Source organism: Pinus tabuliformis, chromosome 1_2, assembly GCF_031772625.1.
Source record: "Pinus tabuliformis cultivar Carrire ecotype Pingquan chromosome 1_2, CPIR1, whole genome shotgun sequence".
Lineage (NCBI taxonomy): Eukaryota > Viridiplantae > Streptophyta > Pinopsida > Pinales > Pinaceae > Pinus > Pinus tabuliformis.
In genome coordinates, this window is record NC_142298.1 from 1,028,081,930 (window position 1) to 1,028,104,474 (window position 22,545).

General features: G+C 39.8%; 1 protein-coding gene across 3 annotated transcripts in view; it reads right to left on the bottom strand.

Annotated features, from left to right (window-relative positions):
• Positions 1-3,613: 3,613 nt before the first annotated feature.
• The window catches only part of LOC149209632 (alpha,alpha-trehalose-phosphate synthase [UDP-forming] 1-like), a 232,362-nt gene continuing 213,430 nt past the window's right edge, over positions 3,614-22,545 (bottom strand). Inside the window, exons 15-17 of one of the 3 annotated variants that reach the window (XM_089396422.1) lie at positions 22,311-22,441; positions 7,578-7,676; positions 3,614-4,337 (exon numbers count right to left, since the gene is read on the bottom strand). In XM_089396422.1, coding sequence (XP_089252548.1) covers positions 3,915-4,337; positions 7,578-7,676; positions 22,311-22,441 — 653 coding nt within the window. In that variant the 3' untranslated portion in view covers positions 3,614-3,914. Of the gene's footprint in view, positions 4,338-7,577; positions 7,677-8,163; positions 8,317-22,310; positions 22,442-22,545 lie in introns of those variants that run through there. The other 2 variants (XM_089396424.1, XM_089396423.1) reach the window with 2 other exon arrangements.

A 22,545-nucleotide genomic window follows, 5' to 3' on the forward strand; every position in this document is an offset into this window, starting at 1 on the left:
ACATTAATGAGCAATCAATCCCACGGTTATAGATGTCACTTGTTGTAGTAAATCACTTCAAGATTCTATGCTTTTCACTGCACAAAGATAAAACCTTTTAACTGCTTCTACTAGTGTACTATCACCAGTTTACAAAAACAAACCTTTAAAACAATTGTTGTAAATCTCAAGATCACTTGTTATGGAAACTTCTTCACTGTAATGAGCATGCTCCAGCATAACCAACAAATCAAGTATATGCCTGTGTGTTACTTGAAACAATCACACTATTTGTCAAATCATCTATTTTTACTTGAGCTTTATTGTAGGAACTGTGCATACATATACCTTCAGAACTAGATCTGTCATATTTCAGAACTTAGTAACTGTACATACATAAGCTTTACTGTAGAAATTGTACCATGTTTAAGAGCATCACACTTTTAAAGAAGAATCATGTTTATGTATGTTTAGGTCACACTATCATATCCAATAGTCAGTTCACTGCCTTACGTGTGTTTTGTCGTTTTGTATTGTTGCAGGGTCACATGAGGTAAGTGTTATGGCATAATGATTATTTGTTACTATACTTTGGTTCAGAATTGCAATGAGAGGTTTGTCAACAAGGAGCTAAATCAATCTTTGACTTAGTGCATTATGATTCCTGAAGTTACTCACCAATACACGAGATTACAACCACCGTCTTATAGTGAAATTCAATGTCATATATTGACAAGAGAGAGCACTGCTACTGTTGTACATTTGAGCACAATCAATAGTATAACTTTAGAACAAAGTATATCAATATCACAGATATGCATATAGCGAACCTCATATTATAATGCAAGTCATAAAGGCAGCAAATGCTGGCCACACTGGTTTATTTGCAAGAAACGTGCCTTAGAAACTTTGTTGCTATAACCAAGATCCCTGCAAATTTTATCACACTAATCACCCAAGTTGTTATCCATACAATTACAAGGTCATATTCAGATTGGGTACAAAAACTTGCTTGAGGTCTGCTATACATTGAGTCGCATTAGTCCAGAAGTTAAAACAATTTGCAGATGGATGAAGGCAAGAGTCGTGTAAAAGAATCCAAACAATGGTTATGAAATTCCAAAACCACTTTTCTGTCTCAAAAGGGTGCCCTAATGAATGTCAATGAAAAAATAAAAACCAAGATAAGAATTAGGTATGCTACCTTTCGCTGGCCTGCTATAGGCTTAAAATAAAATGTCGAAGGTTTGAATTAGATACCTAGGGTCTGCAGTAAAAGACCTCAAACAAATACCCATCAAAACAAAAGAAAAATATATCAATACAAGAGACTACAATGCAACCCAAAACAATCCTTTGTTTACTGACATCAAACTAAAATTGGTGCCCTAACTGCAGGGTTAGAAACTCTCCAAAAAAGAGAGGGTGTACCTCAGATGAGAATGGCCACTTGATCCTGCAGGAAGGATACCCAACGAGACCCAAATAATCCCAAAGTAAAAACAAAACAAAACCTAGAATATTTGCTATTCGTTGCCTCTGGAGGTCTGAAGATTTCAAAGCTATGCTTAAGGATATGTCATGTATAGTTTTTGTTTTAGGAGGATATGTGAGATTTCTTTTTATAGAGTTGAGAGGGGTTCCATAAGATAGACGTTGGAGGAAAGCTAGGGACTTAACACTTTTAATTATTGATTATTCAAATAGCAATAATTTATTAATTCTTTTAGGCCCTAAATTAAATGGAATTGGCTGGATGGGTGCCATTTGTGGATGCCTAATAGCTTGATGCCTTTTCAAATAATTATGGATTCATAAGACATGATAAATAGCCCATATGCTCAATATTTAATAACCACAACCAATGAACGTATGCCATGTTACCATCCCTTGGGATTTTAGCCCAAAACCTGGGGTCATTAACTTCAAACTTGAAATCTAGGCCTCTCAAGGCGCACCACATACCACCGGAAACATATCGACGAGGAGAATCCAATGACGTGGATTTCCAAGCCAAACTCAATGGTTTGTCACTTCAAAAACCCTCGACAAAGTTGGGGTATGTTCTTAGTCCAGGGAACCCAAACCCTAGGACTAGGGTTTTCAACCATCCAAAAATGGAGCTGCCAACTTGATGTAATCCAAACAATTATAAGAAGCGTTTATTAGAATCTGATATCAATAACGAGTGTTTCAATCAATGTCAAACCCCATCAAACCCCAAGGTTGACATCAATGACAACACCATTGAACATGTGATTAAAGTAAATCCTTCTTTTATGTATACTGCATCGAGTGTTTCAAAATCCTATGAGACTCTAAGTTGAGACTTAAATGATAGTGTCATATGAATAGATCCAACTATAGGAAAATATATATTCACACCATCATCCCTTCACCCCATTAACATAATTATTAGTATTTACTTATTAAAAAGGGACTGTTGGTAAAAAAGCATCGCTGTCTTTGACAATATTATGAACAATCCAAGGAGCACTCCTTAATGAAAGAAGACCATGCTTTTCCACAAGACACATCAAGTAGATGGGAAAACAAACTAGCAAATAAAAGGAATGGAATTATTATTATCACTTTAGTTGGAGAATAACTTTAAGAAAATCTGAGTAAAAAGAATAAAATTATAAAAGTATGTCTATCTACACTATTAATCTTAAAATATTGCTATCTTTGGCAATATTATGAACAATCCAATCCAAAGAGCAGAGCACATGGAAGAAGACTAGCAAGCCGTAAATCCATGGGAGCATAACTTGGTAGGTTGCTTTTTCTCAAGACAAATCAAGTGGTTTGGAGAGCAAACTAACAAATAAAGGGAATGGAAATATTATTAGCACGTTAGTTGGAATATATCTTTAAGAAAATTGAGTAAGAGTTAAATAAATTATCCTAATTATGTGCTGATGTCTACGAAATGCCCCATATATGTTACAAGCAGTGGTCCTGCTTATTCTCGTAAAACCAGTGGTCCTGTTCTCCTAAAAGCATTCGCAATTGAACATTAACAATGTATTACCTCCTCAAGCTGCAATGTCTATGATAATTGTAACACTCAAGCTGCAGTGTATCTGGTAAATGTAACACTCCGCTCCTTGAACCTATTAAGGTTTGGTCACTTTACTAGAACATAGTTACTCTTATTTGCTTGTTAAAAAATGACTGTTAGCAAAGAGCTTTGCTCTCTTTGGCAATATTAGGAATAATTCGGGGAGCACCTCTTAATGAAAGGGGACCATGCACATTGAAATCGATTTTTGTAACCTTTCTTATTTCTCCATTACCCTGTCTGTTCTCTGGTTTTGCCACATTATCCAGAACTCGATATAGTTATTGCCACTTAACGCAAGCGGTTTAATTAAGATCGTAAATGCCTTTGCATTGCATCTTGTCAGGGGCCAGTTAAACATAATTCTTGGTAATATTGGTAGGATGTGTACAGGAACTATTTTAAAAATTCCAAGTCAGCTTAGTCTGCAATTTAATTAATATACACTCGCAGATATTACAGAAGTGGATCCTAGAGGAGAAATTAGAATTCTGACTATCATTGGATCTGCATGACTATTGTAAAATTCTTCCAACATGACATGATTTGAATTGAACACAAAATTAAGACTGACATTCTAATGGAAATGATAAATATCATTAGTAAACCAGTGATGTAAAGTAAAAAAATTAAATGATTTGTTTATGTGCTTGAATAAAATTGGTAGCATCTGCAGTTGCGAGAGCTAAGCAGATAACTTCACAAACATTCTCAACTTAACAACTGAAAGGGCAGCTTCACGTCAGAGGATGTGTAATTATACGAAAAATTTCCGTAAGCAGCATTGTAAATATTAAGTACAAAATGCTTCATTATCCAAAATATAACCCAACTTTCATGTGAAATATGATAACAGCTCGAAAGTTGAGTGTCAATGCAACACATCTTTTCGGTTAGTACCAGCTTCTGCATAACTTTTTGCCATAGCTTTAATAAAAGTGACAACTTCCTCAGAGGATGCTAGAGAATAGCGTGCATTCGAACGTTTTCGACCTACCGCACAAGAAAAATAGTTCTCCCCTTTCAAGTCGAGCACAGAAGACCCCTCATGCCAGCCAACACTCTCATCTTGCATCCCCCAATCTTTACTGTTGTTACTTCTTGACTGTGGTCCCTTTTCCGGTGACAACGGAAAAACTTTGTTGCGTACCCCTTTACTGCCACTTTTCCCAGCGTTAGGCTTTGGTCCTGTTCTTTTTTCCAGACAAGCTTTATTCTCCAACAACTTTCCAATCCCAGTTACTTCTTTATCAAAGGGAAGTTCTGGCTCAAAGAAGGTGTAGATGTCTTCATCCTGAAAGTGGGAAGCAACAGCAAGACTACATTAGTAATAATGGAAAAGCATGCTATTGTCCAAAACTACTAGTTTTTTGCATTGAGTTTTTGGGTGCACTCTCCAGTCCACGATGTAATAAGTTAAAGTTACAAAACAGTTGGTCATAACATTAAACAGAATATAAAAAACCTAACCGTTATAATAATACTAAATAAAATAAATTAACATGGATCTATCTTCACCTAATTTATAAGCAGCTAGAAGTTTATCCCTGTTTCTGGTTTTGTAAGCAGGGAGAAGATTAAGCTTCAATTTCTTTTTGGTTGCACTTGATATTGGATCAGCGTAGGCCCTTATTAACTCTGGATTTACCAAGCACCAAAAGAGATCAAATCTTTTATGATGCAAACACTCGGAATTTACTCAGGATTCCCCAAGCACCAAGAGGGATCAAATCTCTTATGATGCAAACACTCGGGATTTACTCAGGATTCCCCAAGCACCAAGAGGGATCAAATCTCTTATGATGCAAACTTCCCTTTCAATGTAAAACTTGAGGAAATGATTGTACCTCGAAACATTTGATTGCTCTGAGATCTTGATAGATTTGGAGTTAAGATGGATAGATATTGGTTCTTAATAATACTATTTATATTATATATAAATTTCACGTCTCTATATATAGAAATATTCTTATTTTTATTATTATTATTTTTTGTAACCTAGAGGACCTTGGCAGCTTGAGTTACATGGGGCTACCAATAAACCTCCAAGGTTCTATAGTCTGTGATAGTCTCTATAAACCGGGTCACAACCAAGGGGATTTGAACCTTGGATTTCTTAGTTACCACGGACTCACATTACTTCGATCACCAATCGAGCTGCCCCCCTGGGACATTCTTATTTTTATTTTTATTAAAACCTTTGTAATACATATAGTTAGATACATATGCACTTGACATTTTTCTTTAACATGTTTTATAATTTTTTACCTTAATCTTTTAAGGAGATATGCATAACATTGATATATATCTATATATATCATAGTTTTAAAAACCGCTCAGAAAAACCGGTAACCGGTCAAACCGGCCGGTTAGCTAGCTGGCCGGTCCGAACCGGCCTAAAAACCCGGTCAGACCCTTCATTTGCCCAATTTTTGGCCCTAACCGGTGAAAACCGGCCGGTTTAGGACAAAACCGGCCGGTTTGTTACAAACCGGCCGGTTTTGTCCTAAACCAGCCGGTTTTAGGCACAACCACCATAAAGTTAAAAAAACATGTTTTTGACTGTGTTTGAGGGGTTTTGGGGGGGGACTAAGGGTGTTTCAACCCTAACAATGTTGGCAATTAATGGTAATGTTAAATTCTTAAAGTAAAAGTGACATTTCCTTTAATTTTCGTTTTCATCCTTTTACTTAAATTTTTAACATTACCATGAAATGACTCAGGATGTTTGAGAGTGGTTTCGACCTCATTGGATTTCATATGGAGAAACTAGAATTTTAGATTTCACTCAAAATTCAACAGACTTAATGGTTTTCAGGATTTCATGGTTTGGGGGTAAACAATAAATGCAATTAGAGCTCCAAATGATAAGAAAAACTCCTGATCTAGATCCCATTGTGTTGGACGATATTGATCCAACATCAGAATGGGTGGAGGAGACTGAAGAACCTTTGTTTGAGGCTGATTTTGATATCGACATGGCTTTGGCGGGGGATGAAGCAGATTATGTGGTGGCATCAGAACCAGGATCAATAGCGGCATCAAGGAAAGGCAAGGAACCAATGGAAGGCACTAGTCATGCAGGTCGACAAACTCGTGCTTCCATTAGGTCCACTTCTATTGTCATTGGTGGCATTGATACTGAGGTTGCAGATCAGGCTGAGGCATCCTCAGACTCTGAACCAGATGATGTCTATGTAGCTCCTGATGATGATCTTGTGTCTACTACTAGTAGTGGTAATGAACTTGATGATTGATCATGTGTATACTGTAGACTTGTAGTAGGCCAATGGCCTCATAGCTTGCAACAATGTTTTTGGACTTTATAGGCCATTTAGAGCCTCATTTGTTATGTATTTTGCTATTTTGTTGATGATATGTATTGCACTCGGTGCCATTTTGATGTGTTCACCTTTACATGGTATATAGATGAGCAAACTTTGCATATTTTGTCTCTATTGGCTTGGAATCATGGTTTTACATCTTAAAAATAGTTTTGTTTCATTAAAAATTAATTATTTAATGTATTTTTTTAAAACCGGTTCGTTTAGACCAAACCAGTGCCGGTTAGACCGGTTCCGGTCGGTAAACCGGTTCATTAGGTGGACCGGTCCGGTCACCGGTTTCGGTTTTAAAAACATTGATATATATATGAATGAAAAATAATTTATAGTGTATTTAGTTTTTACAAGTTTATTAATTAAATTTAAATACAAAGTTCATAGTTACCAATCTGAATCTTCATTATTTTAATTTATATGGTAAAAGGGATCTTGATTTAAATTTTATAGCTACTAGTCATATTTTATATATATTTCACATTTCTTTATATAGAAACATTTTTATTTTTAGTTATATGTTTAATAATTAAATTTAAACATGAAATTTTGAATATTATGGTTAGGAATATGAATCATCATTAAGTATTTTTTTAATGTGATATGCATATTATGAATTTTTTATGATTTTATTAATAAATTCAATCACAATATAACAAATTGAATTGAATCAACTTATTATTTTTAGTATTACTTTTATTACCTTTTTAATTGAGCCAACATTATGTTTTATTATTACAATTTTTTAATCTAATACATCAAGGTATCATTCATAATCAATTCTCATTAAATTCTCAAGGGTGTGGTTGAGTGAGACCAATCAGTTACAAGCTTCTACATATCCTATCAATGTGCATGGGAAATATAGTGTGGGTCAGCATGGCATCCAAAGAGAAAAAAGAAAAGTGCCTTGCACAGAGAGTGGGTTGGGATAGTTAGTGCAATGTGAATGAGTTTCTTAAGGGTTGGTTTGGTTTGTAACAGGCTAGTGAGTTGTAGGCACAGTGAGATGGGGATATATACGCATCCCTTTACATAAGAGGGAGAGAAAAGATGTCTGAACCTTTTAAAACATATCTTGAATTGGCCTACGGAGAGAAATCATTTTTCAGAGGCTTCTCGAACATATTTTATTTATAGTAACCTTTAACAATAGGCAATTTTTATAAATTTATACTCTAATTTAACACACATACCTTGCCTAAAAAGTGGCCAATACAGAGAACATAATCTATCGGTGTTGTCATGCATTTACTATGAACTATTTCTCCCAATATCCGGTCAATTGCTGCACCCTGTTGGCATGGGAAAGCCAGAATGTGCACAAGTTAGAAAAATGACATAGAGATCTAAATTCTAATGCATACTCTTAAAAAAAGCTATAGCTAACAGGCTTGATACTTAAGACTGTAATAATAAATCCCCATTACAATTCTAAACAGAACACATTAAGAAAATGCAAAATAAATATACATAGAAGAGTCATCATGAGATAACATCCAATGGTCTTGTGTCAATGTGGTAATGTACCGTGAGAAAAACAAGGATTTTTCAAGTTCTTTTGTTTTTCCAGATTGGACTTCAAATGCAAGTAAAATTTTGTCAAGTGAGCACCACTGTTTGGGTTTCTCCAACTGGAAGAAAATACTAACCTCCAATGTTCTATTGAGTTCCAAAAGCCTAATCTTGTCTCTAAACTTGATTCTTTTCAAATTCCTTTTCCAAAACAGTTTCTAACCACGGTTGCAGGAACCAAGATATATTTTTTTTCTAGGTGTCATTTGAAGGTATAATTACAGAAGCATCATATAGGACAAATGCATAGAACATAATCTAAAAAGTGGCCAATGGCCCAATACAGAGCGCATAATCTATCGGTGTTGTCATGCATTTACTATGAACTATTTCTCCCAATATCCGGTCAATTGCTGCACCCTGTTTGCATGGGAAAGCCACAATGTGCACAAGTCAGGAAAAAAAAACTAGAGATCTAATACATACTCTTAAAAAAAACTATAGTTAACAGGCCTGATACTTCTGTCTGAATAAATCCCCATTACAATTCTAAACAGAACACCTGGTAAGAAAATGCACAATAAATATACATAGAACAGTCATCATGAGGTAACATCCAATGGTCTTGTGTCAATGTGGTAATGTACAGCGAGGAAAACAAGGATTTTTCAAGTTCTTTTGTTTTTCCACACTGGACCTCAAATGCAAGTAAAATTTTGTCAAGTGAGCACCACTGATTGGGTTTCTCCAACTGGATGAAAATACTAACCTCCAATGTTCTATTGAGTTCCAAAAGCCTAATTTTGTCTCTAAACTTGATTCTTTCCAAATTCCTTTTCTAAATCACTTTCTAAGCATGGTTGCAGGAACCAAGATATATTCTTTCCTAGGTGTCATTTCAAGGTATAATTACAGAAGCATCATATAGGACAAATCAATGATGCAGTAATCGTTATTGGGATATTATTAGCAAGGGGAAAAAATCGGAAAAAATTGTAAAAATCGGTAAAAATCGGGAAAAAAATCGTAAAATACAAAAATATTCATTTTTTTTTTCAATTTTTTTAATATCTAAAGCATCTACAACATAAAATAAAGTCATTGACACATAAATATGATAAAAGAACTAATATATAAGATGTGTAATATCATTTCTAATGCTACATCACACATAACAGTGAATCATGTCCTGAATAGTAAGTCCTGACTCCTAAGTCCCAACTCAGCCTCAAAATATCAACAAAAAATATAGTAATGTATCTCATATCATGAGTCATAATGTCATATACAATGGAGTTGGCAGTGGACTTTGCTGTGCTCTAGAAGCTGAAGAACTAGGAGCTACAGGTGATAGACCACGTCCTCTACTGGTGACAGGGGTAGCTTGGGTAGGTTGTGTCACCTCCTCCTCCTGTTGCTTCTCCTCCTCATCAAAAAATCGAAAAAAAAATCGTGATTTTTTTCCAAAGATTTTTTCCCAAAAAATCCCGATTTTTTCAAGTTATCGCGATTTTTTTGCGATTTTTTGTGAAAAAAAAAAAAATTAGAGTAAAAATCGGGCGATAATATCGCGATTTTAGCAACACTGGGTTTATTAAAATAATTAATATTTTAATGAGGTTCCTAAGTCTAAACTTAGGAAAATAAAAATATTAATGGGTATTAATAAAAATATGGGTAAGAAGCTTCTAAGTGACGAGGATCAAGTCTAATTTAATCTTAGCCGTTGATTAGGGACTTAATCTCGGTCATTGATTCATTGACATGAAAAGTATAAGAGGAGGCTTGAGGGTCAATTGGAGATACACCGAGTTGATAAGTGAGTTCGATTTTTCTGGGGCATGGTTTGCTGAGAAAATCGAACCAGTGATCTGAGTTGCAGTGAGGGGCAAAAGCAGAGATTTGGATCAGAAAGAAAGTTTCGATCCAAAGAGTACATAGCAGAGAGGCAACTTGAGCATCAAGTAGGCAATGCAAAGGCCTACGCAGCCGAGGAGGGGTTGACGTAGAGCTAACATAGTCCAAAAGGACTCTTGTAGTGGCAGTGCAGAGTATTCGTCAGAAGTTCGAGATTTTGTTGGAGAAGCAAGGTTCTGACCTAGGAGGCCTGAACAATAGTCTTCATCTAGCAAATCAATCCAGCAGAAAGGGTGACGCAGTCTTCTAGAGGCAAGACGCTGGCCCACTCAGTGATTGCACAGGGACTTCGCAGTGCTTGCCAGGACGGTCAGATCACTCATTGGTTCAGATGTGACATGGGGAACGCGGTAAACCGTAGAATGTATTTCTTGTTGTCATGATTTCTCTGTAAGATTAGTCGGTGTGAGAGGCAACCTATTGTACTCAGATTCTGCTTGCTTAATAATACAAACCCTCTATCTGCTGCACCAATTTTCCTGCATTGGGTTTTTCTTGGGACGTGTTGTCCAAAAATAACGGCGTCCCTTGTGTGTTTGTCTCATCTATTGTTTCAGTGGACTCTGTAGTAGTGTTTTTCATCACTGTTTATAAATTAAATAACTTGTTGAATGAAATAACAAGTTGGAGATGCTAAACCAATGACTGCAGTAGGATTTATGTTTGTAAAGATTCAAAAATTTTCACATGGTATCAGAGCATTGCAGATCATAGGATACAAAAGCCATCAACTGGGAGATCTTGCAAATCTGTTGCAAAGAGGCAGCTGGCCCGAGTGACAACGTTGTTCCAAAGCGAGATACACAGAAGGAGAGTGACGCAGTGCAGAAGAGGTGACGCAGAGGCTCACGCAGTGCCTGTGTCAGCATTCTGAGCCAGGTGAGGGTGACGCAATAGTTGGGAGGAGCCCACGCAGTAACTGCGTCAGCTATCTAGGCCAGCGTAGAAGCAGAGAGGGCCAGATCAAGCTCACACAGAGCCACATCATCTTTCTAGACTAGGAAGAAGTGGCACAATGGCCAGGAAGAGTTGATTTAGCTCACGCAGTGACTGCGCAAAGCCTGAGGAGCTAAGATCTTCAGTTGTTGGGGCAAAAGGAGCAGTGCAGATCAGATCTGAGGTGCTAGTGGGATGTTGTTGTTGCTGCTGCAGAATAGTGTCTGAGGAGACTGAACCAAGGTAGAGGGAGTCATTGCATTAACAGGTTTCTTGCCAAAGAAATCTAGATCCGGGTTGCTAAGCAACAGCAAAGGAGGATCAAAAAGGGGTGATTCGACATTGTTTGGTGGAAAGATTTTCGTGAAGGAAATCATGACTCAAAGGGAGTCTAGAGAGAACTTGTTCCTTGGAGGATTTCTAGCGCCAAAGAAATCTAGATCTGATTTTTGTTGGGCAACAACGAAAGAGGGAGAAGAGAACCTGTTCGACACTCATTTGAGCAGAGATGGCAGTTAATGGACTGAGGGATCAGGACAGATTGGATGGAGCATCCAATTTTGTCACCTGCAAGGCCAGGATCCTGGGAGTTAGAGGTGGAGCGATATTGAGTTGTAGTTAGGAGGACTACACGGGGGAAAGATCCTTGAGGTGCCCAATCTCTTGGATCACATATGGCTACAGGAGCCCTTAATGACAATAGCAGAATGACGGGAGTCAATTGGTGCGAGGGATGATGGAGTGACAGTGGCCGAGCTAGAGTGCCTAAGTCCAAAGCAGCGCAGTAGAGTGTTGAGCAGTGCGGGAAGCACAGAGCAGATACAACCGCAGCGCAGTAGCATCAGAGGGTCAGCATAGATTAGCAACAGAGGTAGCTTCAGCATCACGGGGTATCCAAATAGACCAACATGTTAGCTTTTGGGTGCCCTTTTCAGTTTCTTACTTCTCAGCAACTGAGTTGCAGTGCAGCAGTTAGCAGTGGCAGTGCTATGGGTAGCATGATGTAGCATATTAAGAGGGAGCTGTCGTACAGATGCAACAGTGGCAGTGCTATGGGCAGCATGATGTAGCATATTAAGAGGGAGCTGTCGTACAGATGTAGCAGTGGCAGTGGCAATGTCATGAGCAATAGTACACGCTGCAGTAGTGCAGTGGATGAAGGGCAGTAGGCCAAGCATCAACAACACAGAGGACCGATGCCATGGATCAATGTGATACTTCTATTGAGAGGTATTGCTAGAGCGCACTCCCCGCTAAGAGGGAATGTTGATTTTGGGTAGTGTCGAAAGTTCTCTAGCTCTGAAATTTTGTGGAGGGGCTAGAACACATGAGATCTCCAAGACCCAGAAATATTTTGGCGAAATTCCGCTCGGATTGTGTTTTATTAAAATAATTAATATTTTTAATGAGTTTCCTAAGTCTAAACATAGGAAAATAAAAATATTAATGGGTATTAATAAAAACATGGGTGAGAAGCTTCTAAGTGACGAGGATCAAGTCTAATTTAATCTTAGTCGTTGATTAGGGACTTAATCTCAGCGTTGATTCATCAATAGGAAAAGTATAAGAGGAGGCTTGAGGGTCAGTTGGAGATACACCAAGTTGGTCAGTGAGTACAATTTTTCTAGGGCGTGGTTTGCTGAGAAAATTGAACCAGTGCACTGAGTTGCAGTGAGGGGTAGAAGCAGAGATTTGGATCGGAAAGGAAGTTCCGAGCCAAAGAGTATGTAGCAAAGAGACAACTTGATCATCAGGGAGGCAACGCAGAGGCCTACGCAGTCCAGGAGGGGCTAACACAGAGCTGACACAGTCCAGAGGGGCTCTTGCAGTGGCAGTGCAAAGTATTCGTCAGAAGTCCGAGATTTTGCTAGAGAAGCAAGGCCCTGAGTCGGAAGGGCTGAACAACAGTATTCATCCAGCAAATCGATCCAACAGAAAGGGTGACGCAATCTTCTAGAGGCAAGATGCTGGCCCACGCAATGACTGCGCAGGGACTTCTTTGTGCTTGCCAGGAGGGTCAGATCACTCGTTGCATCAGCTGTGACCTGGGGAACAAGGTAAACCCTTGAATGTATTTCTTGTTGCTGTGATTTCTCTGTAAGGTAGCTGGTGTGAGCGCAACCTGTTGTACTCAAATTCTGCTTGCTTAATAATACAAACCCTCTATCTCCTACACCAGTTTTCACACATTAGGTTTTTCCAGGGACATGTTGTCCAAAAATAACGGTGTCCCTTGTGTGTTTGTCTCATCTATTGTTTCAGTTTATGATCTGTATGTCAGTGTAGTCTACAGTCGTGTTTTTCATCACTGTTTATAAATTAAATAACTTGTTGAATGAAATAACAAGTAGGAGATGCTAAACCAGTGACTGCAGTAAGATTTTTGTTTGAAAAGATTCATAAATTTTCACAGAGAAATCTAGGGCATGAAATAGTTAAAAGATTTCTCTGCTTGATAATTTCTTGTGATGTACTTTTACTTCTTCGCTTATAGTCTTTTCTTCGTTATGTTATTATTGTGTTCTTTTCATCAAGATAATTACTAATATGCACAATAAAAGACAAGTGGCATGGCATAGTATGTAGGCTTGTCAGGCAATGCCAAAACCTCTCACCTCTTGAGAGGGAAACCCGATCAAATTCTTCTAGATCTCCAATTGATGAGTACCAAGACCATGACACAGACCCTTGACTCTAGTATCCTTCCAAGAACCTTGTCAGTAACCTTGATGCTCTGCCTCTTCCCTTTTTCACCTTTCTTCTTGGTCTCGAACTACTCTCCTCGACTCCTAGAGAAACTTGGTCTCTATACTTTATACTGCATTTTTTCGGCTTTCCCTATAAAATCTCGGTCTCTAGTCTGCTCTTCTTGGCTATCTCTAGAGAATCTCGGTCTCTAGATCAAAAACCCTAGTCTCTACATTGCTTCTCTTCGATAGTTTACTTGATGCCTTTGGTTCTTCTTCAAAACAAATACCCCAGAAGAATCTTTCCTTCGCACTACCCAAAAGAATCTCTCCTTCGTACTACCCAGAAGAAACTTTCCTTCGCATTGCCCAAAATAAACTTCCTTCATTGCCAAAGAAGAAACTTCTCTTATCCCTTTTCACACCTTACTTGATAGCCTCTTCTTTGCACTTCTTCAATGAATGCGTGTCAAGTTGCTTGCTTCTAAGTGAGGCCGAGCTAGACTTTATATACACCTCATCTCATGTCCTTTAGGCCGACTTCTTCTAGCATGTTCTTCCATCATTGTAGGCCGACTTGAAGAGGATAAGTGACAAGGTCTTGGAGGATACTTTACATAGACAAATTTGACCTTTTACAAAGGGTAACATGACTTCATTACATGATAATGACTATAATTTTATGACTAGATGACAAATAATTCCTAAAGACTCAATGGGAGTCTTGACTCAAAAATAAAATCTCTTGCTCATGAAACCCATGAAGAGTGTCACTATAATAAATTTATTTTTCTTCTTTACATCTCATTACAAAAAATCATAATTACATGTCATTATGAAGATCGAACCTAGTTACACTTTTCAACACTGGGAGGATACATTGTCTATCTCTGCGGATGTTGCCTCTTGATCCTGCTTGTCCTTCTTGTCCATCTTCCTTTGAGGACACTGAGTACTGTAGTGGCCAAACTTGCCACGCCTGAGGCACTTGATCTTAGATAGATCCTTTTTCTTCTTCTTCTCTCCCTGCAAGCCTTATTTCTGACTGGGACCTTTTGCTTTCCCTTTCGATGCAAGGGCCACATTATCTTCCTCCTTCACACCTTTCAATCCCTTGCTGCTACTATCGTTGATGGAGCTCTTCACTAAAGATCGCCTCATCTCCTCCTGTTGCAGGTTTGACCACATCCGGTCCCACCCTACCACTGTATCCCATCCCAAAATTCCTTGGACGAATATTTCCCATTATAGGGAGACACTATTCAGGGCCAAACGCACAAGCTCTGTAGTTTGAAGTGCTTCTCCTACGGCTGCGAGCTCATCCTAGATATCCTGAATTCTTGTGAGAAAGGGATCTATGCCTTCACCCTTCTGCGTATGAACATTCCTCAGCTTCTCCTTCAGGAACATCTTCGACTACTCGGAAGGATTTTGATATAGTGAGGTAGTAGTGTCCCACATTTCTTTGGTCGTATTCTTGGCGGCCACATGCAAGAAAATATGATCTCGAACTCTGTCGAAAATCAACCGCTTTGCCTTGGCCATCTCCTTATTGTAATTTGCTAGCTGGTCTTCTTCTGTAGGCACGACTACAAATCATTCTACATACATGTTCAGACCATACTCGTCCACCAAGAAGGACATCCTGGCCTTCCAGATACAATAGTTGGATGCACCCTCTAATTTGTCTTGATCTCGGAGTCCTTCTAAAGCCATCTCTACAAAAACTCAACCTCGGATGGAAATCTCCCTCTTCTCCTGCTCGACTGCTAGCTATGATATTCAGACTCCCTTATTAAGTGAGAAAATCTACCTACTACTACTAGAAATATTGGATTTTTGAACTAGAAACCCATTGAGAGAAACTCCCTCTATGTACCCAGAAAAGAAATTTGTTCTGCGAAAATCTAAGTTGTTACTCCCTCTACCTATTGGAATCACTTCCTTGAACAAATCAAACTTTCCTGCCTACTTCCACTGGAAAATCGAACCTTGTCCAGCAATTTTCACTGCCTAGCTAGGCACTGCGCAACCCCAGAAAATTTCAACATGTTGCTCCATCTGAACAGCGAAATTTTCCTCTTCCAACGCTAAACCTCTTGTCCATCAAATATGCTCTGATTCCATGTCAAAATTCGCTTGAAATGCAACAACTGGAAATAATTCTTCTAATTGATAAATTAATTATGCAATTTATTTTGTTTACAGAAATAAAAGAAAAAGAAAAAAAGAAAAAGGAATTATTCAACACTATAATTTCCTCATCAAATAAAATAAACGCTACGGAAATAAAAATGCTAGAAACTGAGAAATGCTAGCACACACACACACAAAAAAAATGTGAAAATTTCTGAATCTAACACTTCAGAAACCCCTACTACAATATCTGGTTTACTATCTCCTATTTGTTCTTTGCATTAAAAATTTATTTAAATACATAAATATCAAAGTAAACACAAATGTAGCCTTCACAAATATGCAGATCAACAACTCAAATAAACTGAGACAACACAAGGGGCAACGTTATTTTTGGACAATCGTTCTCAGAAAAACCCAATGTGGGAAAACCAGTGCAGCATATAGAGGGTTTTATTATTAAGCAGATTCTAAATACAACTTGGGTGCCTGAAATGGCTAACCCTTCAGAGAATTTCATTGGCAGTAATACCTCTATCTGGAGAGAGATATTCCAATTGATCAGCAACCGGATGAACAATCCCACAATAACTCTGGTTGTTCTGTGCGCTGCACGGCGAAAGCTCCTCCATGCACTCCTCTAGAACTGCATCGCCCTTTTCGGAACTGCGTCACCCTCTCTGGCTCTGCGTCAGCCAATCAGCTCTCCGCTTGTCCCACTAAATCACCTCAGAGCAGCCTTTGAAGCTCACTATGTCCTCTACGTCAGCCTCTACGGCCTCTGCGTCAGCTTCTTTGGCCCTCTACGTCCTCTACGCTGGCCTCCTTACCCTTTGCGTCAACCCTTGCTGCCTCTACGTTAGCCCACCTAAGCTTTGCGCTGCCTCTTCCAACACTCTGCTGCCTCTTTGATATGTATCCTTCAGCCTTGGATCGAAATCCCTTGTTGAACTGCCCCTCGCTGCAACTGATCACTTACTCGATTTCCTCAGCAAACCCTACCCCAAAAAATCGACTTCTTGATCTCTCTTGGTGTGTCTCCAACTAACCCTCAAGCCTCCTCTTATACTTTTCCTCTTGACGATTCAACGACTGACATTAAGTCCCTAATCAACGGCTAAGATTAGATCTGGCTTGATCCTCGTCACTTAGAACTTTCTCACCCATTTTATATTACTACACATTAATATTTTAATTTTCCTAAGTTTAGACTTAGGGACCCATTAAAAATATTAATTATTTTAATATCTCTTCGTCTGGGTGGAATTTCTACAAACGATTTTTGGGTCTTGGAGATCTCATGTGCCTTAGCCTCTCCACCAATTTTCATGGCTAGAGCACATCCGATGTTACCAAAAATCAACACTCCCTCTTAGTGAGGAATGTGCTCTAGGAATGCTTCACCATAGAAACATCATACTAATCTTTTGCATTGGTACCTGCGCTGCACAGCGAAAGCTCCTCCATGCACTCCTTTGGAACTGTGTCACCCTCTTCGGAACCGCGTCACCCTCTCTGGTTCTGTGTTAGGTAATCAGCTCTCAGTCTGTCCCACTGAATCACCTTAGCACAACCTCTGAAGCTCACTGTGTCCTCTATGGCAGCGTCTTTGGCCCTTTGCGTCCTCTGCACTGGCCTCCTCAGCCTCTATGTCAACCCTCCTAGGCTCTGCGCTGCCTCTTTTGGGACTTTGTTGCCTCTCTGATATGTATCCTTCAGCCTTGGATCGAAATCCCTTGTTGAACTACCCCTCGTTGCAACTGATCACTCACTTGATTTCCTCAGCAAACCTTGCCCTAGAAAATTGAATTCTTGATCTCTCTTGGTGTGTCTCCAACTGACCTTCAAGCCTCCTCTTATACTTTTCCTGTTGACAATTCAACGACCGAGATTAAGGCCCTAATCAACGGCCAAGATTAGATCTGGCTTGATCCTCATCTCTTAGAACTTTCTCACCCATTTTATATTTATACACATTCATATTTTAATTTTCCTAAGTTTAAACTTAGGGACCCATTAAAAATATTAATTATTTTAATATCTCTTCATCTGGTGGAATTTCTCCAAACGATTTCTAGGCCTTGGAGATCTCATGTGCCTTAGACTCTCTACCAATTTTTATCATTAGAGCACATCCAATGTTACCAAAAATCAACACTCCCTCTTAGCGAAGAATGTGCTCTAGTAATGCTTCACAATAAAAACATCATATTGATCTTCCACATTGGTACTTGTGCTAATGCTTGGCCTGCTGCCTCACATCCACTACACTACTACTTCCTGTACTGCTACCCATGACACTGCCACTGCCACTGCTACATCTATACTGCAACTCCCTCTCAACATGTTGCCCATCACACTGCCACTGCTAACTGCTGCACTGCAACTCAGTTACCGAGAGGTAACTGACTTCACCCAATCACTGACATCCTGATCAGTCTGGAAGCCTCGTGATGTTGAAGCCATCTCTATTGCTATCTTGTGCTCCCTCTGTTGCCACTACGCTGTTGCAAACACCTTTGTGCCTCTCACACTGTTGCAACATCCACTGCGCTACCTCTCCATCACACCTTGCTCCACCCGACACCTGTCATCATGCTACTGTCATTAAGGGCTCCTGTAGTCGGATGTGATCCAAGAGTTTGGGTACCTCAAGGATCCTGCCCCTGCATGTAGTCCTCCTAACTACAACTCGATGTCACCCCACCTCTTCTCTAGAGGTGCATGAGCACTCATGCCACAATCGTCATCAGTCTCAACATCCTTCACCTTTATTGGAGCTGCCTTTGAGTTAGAAGCTTCTCCCTTGCCTTTCTTCTCGGGGCACTGAGATGAATAATGTCCCAGCTCCCCACAATTGAAGCACTTGACCTTGGAGATGTCCTTCTTCTTCCTCTTCTGAACCCCCTGTTGTCCCACAGATGATATAGCCACCGCCTCCTCCTCTTTCTTGACTCGAACTCCCTTACTGCTACCCCCCGCCTTAGTCAACCTCTTGATCTCTTCCTGTCGAAGAGTTGCCCACATCTCCTCCCAACTAGGGAGAGCCGCTCTGCCCAAAATGCTTTGGACAAACGTCTCCCAATCCTCAGAGATTGCATTCAGAGCAATCATGACCATAAACTCTAGATCCAGTGTAGACCCCATGGAAGTAAGCTGGTCCATAATTCCTTGCAACCTGAGGAGGAAGTGATCTATCTCCTTTCCTTTCTGCATATGATATGACCTCAGCTAATTTTCCAACATCTTCCGCTGCACGAAAGAGCCTTGGTATAAGGTGGTCAGCGCCTCCCACATCTCCTTCGCTGTGTTCTTCTCAGCAATATGTGGTATGACATAATCTTTGACCCTGTCTAGGATCATGCATTTCACCTTCGCCTCGGCTTCCTCATACTTCTCATTAGCATTAGGGTCAACTGGGACAACTACAGTTTTTAAGGCATAGTCCTTGATTTGATGTTTATCCAAGATTGCGAGGATCCTGGCCTCCAAATGACAAAATTGGAAGCCCCATCCAATCTGTCCTGATCCCTCAATCTGTTCACTGCCATCTCTGCTCCTCTTCTAGACTCCCTCTGAGTCTCAACTTCCCTCTTGGAAATCCTCTTCCCAACTGTTGAAACACTCCTCTCCAATCCCCCTTTGCTGCTGCAACACGGATCTGGATTTCTTGGCTAGAAATCCGTCGGATCTGGTTCCATCTCCTTTGAAACTGTTTTGCACAAACAGAAACAGCATCCCACCAGCTCCTTAAATCGCAATCTGCACAACTCCCTTCACCTCGACAACTAAAGAATCTAAGCCCTTCTGGCTCTGCACAATCACAGTGAGAGCTAGATCAACTCCTCCTAGCCTCGACATCAGTCCTTCCTGCCTGAGAAATATGACCGGGCACTACGTAGGCTTGATCTTCCCCCCTTCTGCCTTTGCGCTAGCTCTCCTCTTGGCTCAGGATGCTAACGCAGGATTTGCGTGAGCCTCTGCGTCACTCCTCCTCTTGGCTCTTCAGCGTTGGAACAATGATGTCTCTTGGGACAACTGCTTCTCTATTGCAAATCCTCAAATTTCTTCCACTAGTGCCTTCAATCCTCATGTGATTTGCAATCACTCTGATACCATGTGAAAATTTATGAATCTAACACTTCAGAAACCCCTACTGCAATATCTGGTTTACTATCTCCTATTTGTTCTTTGCATTAACAAGTTATTTATATACATAAATATCGAACTAAACACAAAAGCAACCTTCACAAATATGCAGATCAACAACTGAAATAAACTGAGACAACACAAGGGACACTGTTATTTTTGGACAATCGTCCCTGGAAAAACCCAATGCGGAAAATCGGTGCAATATATAGAGGGTTTTATTATTAAGCATATTCTGAATATAGCTAGGGTGCCAGAAATAGCTCACCCTTCAAAGAATATCCTTGGCAGCAATACCTCTATCCGAAGACAGATATTCTGGTTGATCAGCAACCGGATGAACAATCCCAAAGTGACTCTGGCTGTTCTGTGTGCTGCATAGCGAACACTGCTCCACGCACTCCTCTGGAACTGTGTCACCCTCTCTGGCTCTGCGTCAACCAAACAGCTCTCATTCTGTCCCACTAAATCACCTCAGCACAGCGTCTGAAGCTCATTGTGTTCTCTGCGTCAGCCTTTACGGCTCTCCATCAGCTTCTTTGGCCCTCTGCATCCTCTACGCTGGCGTCCTCAGCCTCTACGTCAACCCTCCTAGGCTCTACGCTGCCTCTTCTGGGACTTTGTTGCCTCTCTGATATGTATTCTTTAGCCTTGGATCGAAATCCCTTACTGAACTGCCCCTCGCTGCAACTGATCACTCACTTGATTTCCTCAGCAAATCTTGGCCCAGAAAATCGAATTATTGATCTCTCTTGGTGTGTCTCCAACTAACCCTCAAGCCTCCTCTTATACTTTTCCTGTTGACGATTCAACGACCAAGATTAAGGCCCTAATCAATGGCCAAGATTAGATCTGGCTTGATCCTCGTCTCTTAGAACTTTCTCACCCATTTTATATTAATACACATTCATATTTTAATTTTCCTAAGTTTAGACTTAAGGACCCATTAAAAATATTAATTATTTTAATATCTCTTCATACGGGTGGAATTTCTCCAACCGATTTCTAGGTCTTGGAGATCTCATGTGCCTCAGCCTCTCCACCAATTTTCATGGCTAGAGCACATCCAATGCTACCAAAAATCAACAAAAAATTGACACAATTATTTTTGGACATATCTCCTCGGAAAAACCCAATGTGCGAAAATTGATACAACAACTAAGGGTTTTATTATTACATAACAGTGAAATTCCGAGTACAATAAATTTGGATGCCCAGCTGGCTATCTAACCTAAGAGATATATTGTCAAAATCAAAAGAGGGAATTTACCGTCTTCTCCGAGCAATGTCGGCTCAAACTGACAAATCCAAGCAAGTCGTCCAAATCCTCTGCGCAGGCTCTGCATCACTTATTCACAGTGTGTCATACGCTCAGCCTAGACTTGCTGCTACTCAAGTCGTCCTGCTCGCTGTTGACTGAGGAACGATCTCTCCTTCCTATTGGAAAATCTTCCCAGCCTCTGGAACATGAAACAACCTCCACTCCAGCTAAATCAAACTGCCTCCTTGAGGCTCTGTGCAGGCCCTACGCTACGTCTCGGAGAAAATAATTCGGCCTCCTCTCTATGCCTCTTCGAAGTTGGAAAACTTCCTCCGGACCACTGTCTCTACCCCTCTCTAGCCCTGCGTCCTATCTCTGGCTCAAACTGCCCAAGGAACTCGCATCGCTGGCTCTCTGTTGTGTGTTCCTCCATCTACCCATTGACCTCTTCTTATAATCTCCAGTTTGGACTCAAACGGCCAAGATTAAAACTTAATCAATGGTTGAGATCATCTCCAAGTCGATCCGTGTGAGTTTCTAGAGAATTCTCACCTTTCTTAATTAATTAGTATTAATAAACCAATTTTCCTAAGTTAAACTTATGAAACATTTAAATGATGGTCAATTAATTTAATTGAGCTATCTCCAGGTGGAATTTCTAGAAACAATTTTTCGGTTTTGGAGAACTCTTGTGTTTTAGCCTCTCCGCAAAGTTTCGAGACTAGAATACCATCCAATGCTACAAAAACTAGAGTGGCTAGAAGATAGGTCCTCCAAAGAGGTCGGCCCCAAAAACAAGTAAAGAACAACATTAAACATGATGAAGAGAGTACCCAAGAATCTTGAACATGGCATGTCAAGAGGTGACCCGTGCAAGTGAGCATATCGCAAAATGCTTCCAATGATGTGACCAGAGGCTTGGGAGCCGTGAGCTGTCTTGATAATTGTGAACTGTATTGAGATTTGGGAATTGTGAAAATTCCCCATAATCTGAACTAAGTTAAAACAATTGCCATCCTCAAGCACTAGGGTGCTGCAATCATCATGCCATCAAATGCCCTAAAACAGCAAGATGTATGAAACCAAGTGCATGCCTTGGCTATCCAACACTCAGAAATAACAAGGGATAGTGACGAAATTCCCTAGGTTTACCCCCTGCCAAAATGTGGAGTAACAGAAACATTCCTGGTTAATTAAAATTCAGCAGTCTTTTCTTAAGCAAATTCTCTAAATCACCAAATCATGCCATCATGTGACTCTTAATATTGCAAGGAAAAAAAATATTAGAAAATCTTTAGTTTTTTATTCTCATCATATATAGCATTTACCTTTGAAACACCAACAGAACGGACCTCCACTGACCTGCTGCCCTGGACAACATCAACAGCAGCATTTGAAATAGGACCAGTCCACAAGTGCTGTAACATATCCCGTGCCTGAACTCTTCCAAATTCAACATCTGAAACCCCAAATCAACATGATCACCATGGATACACCAGCACTTATATTATACAGAATCTGCTGCGAAAGAAAATAGTATGGATTTCCACTAAGTCACAGAAG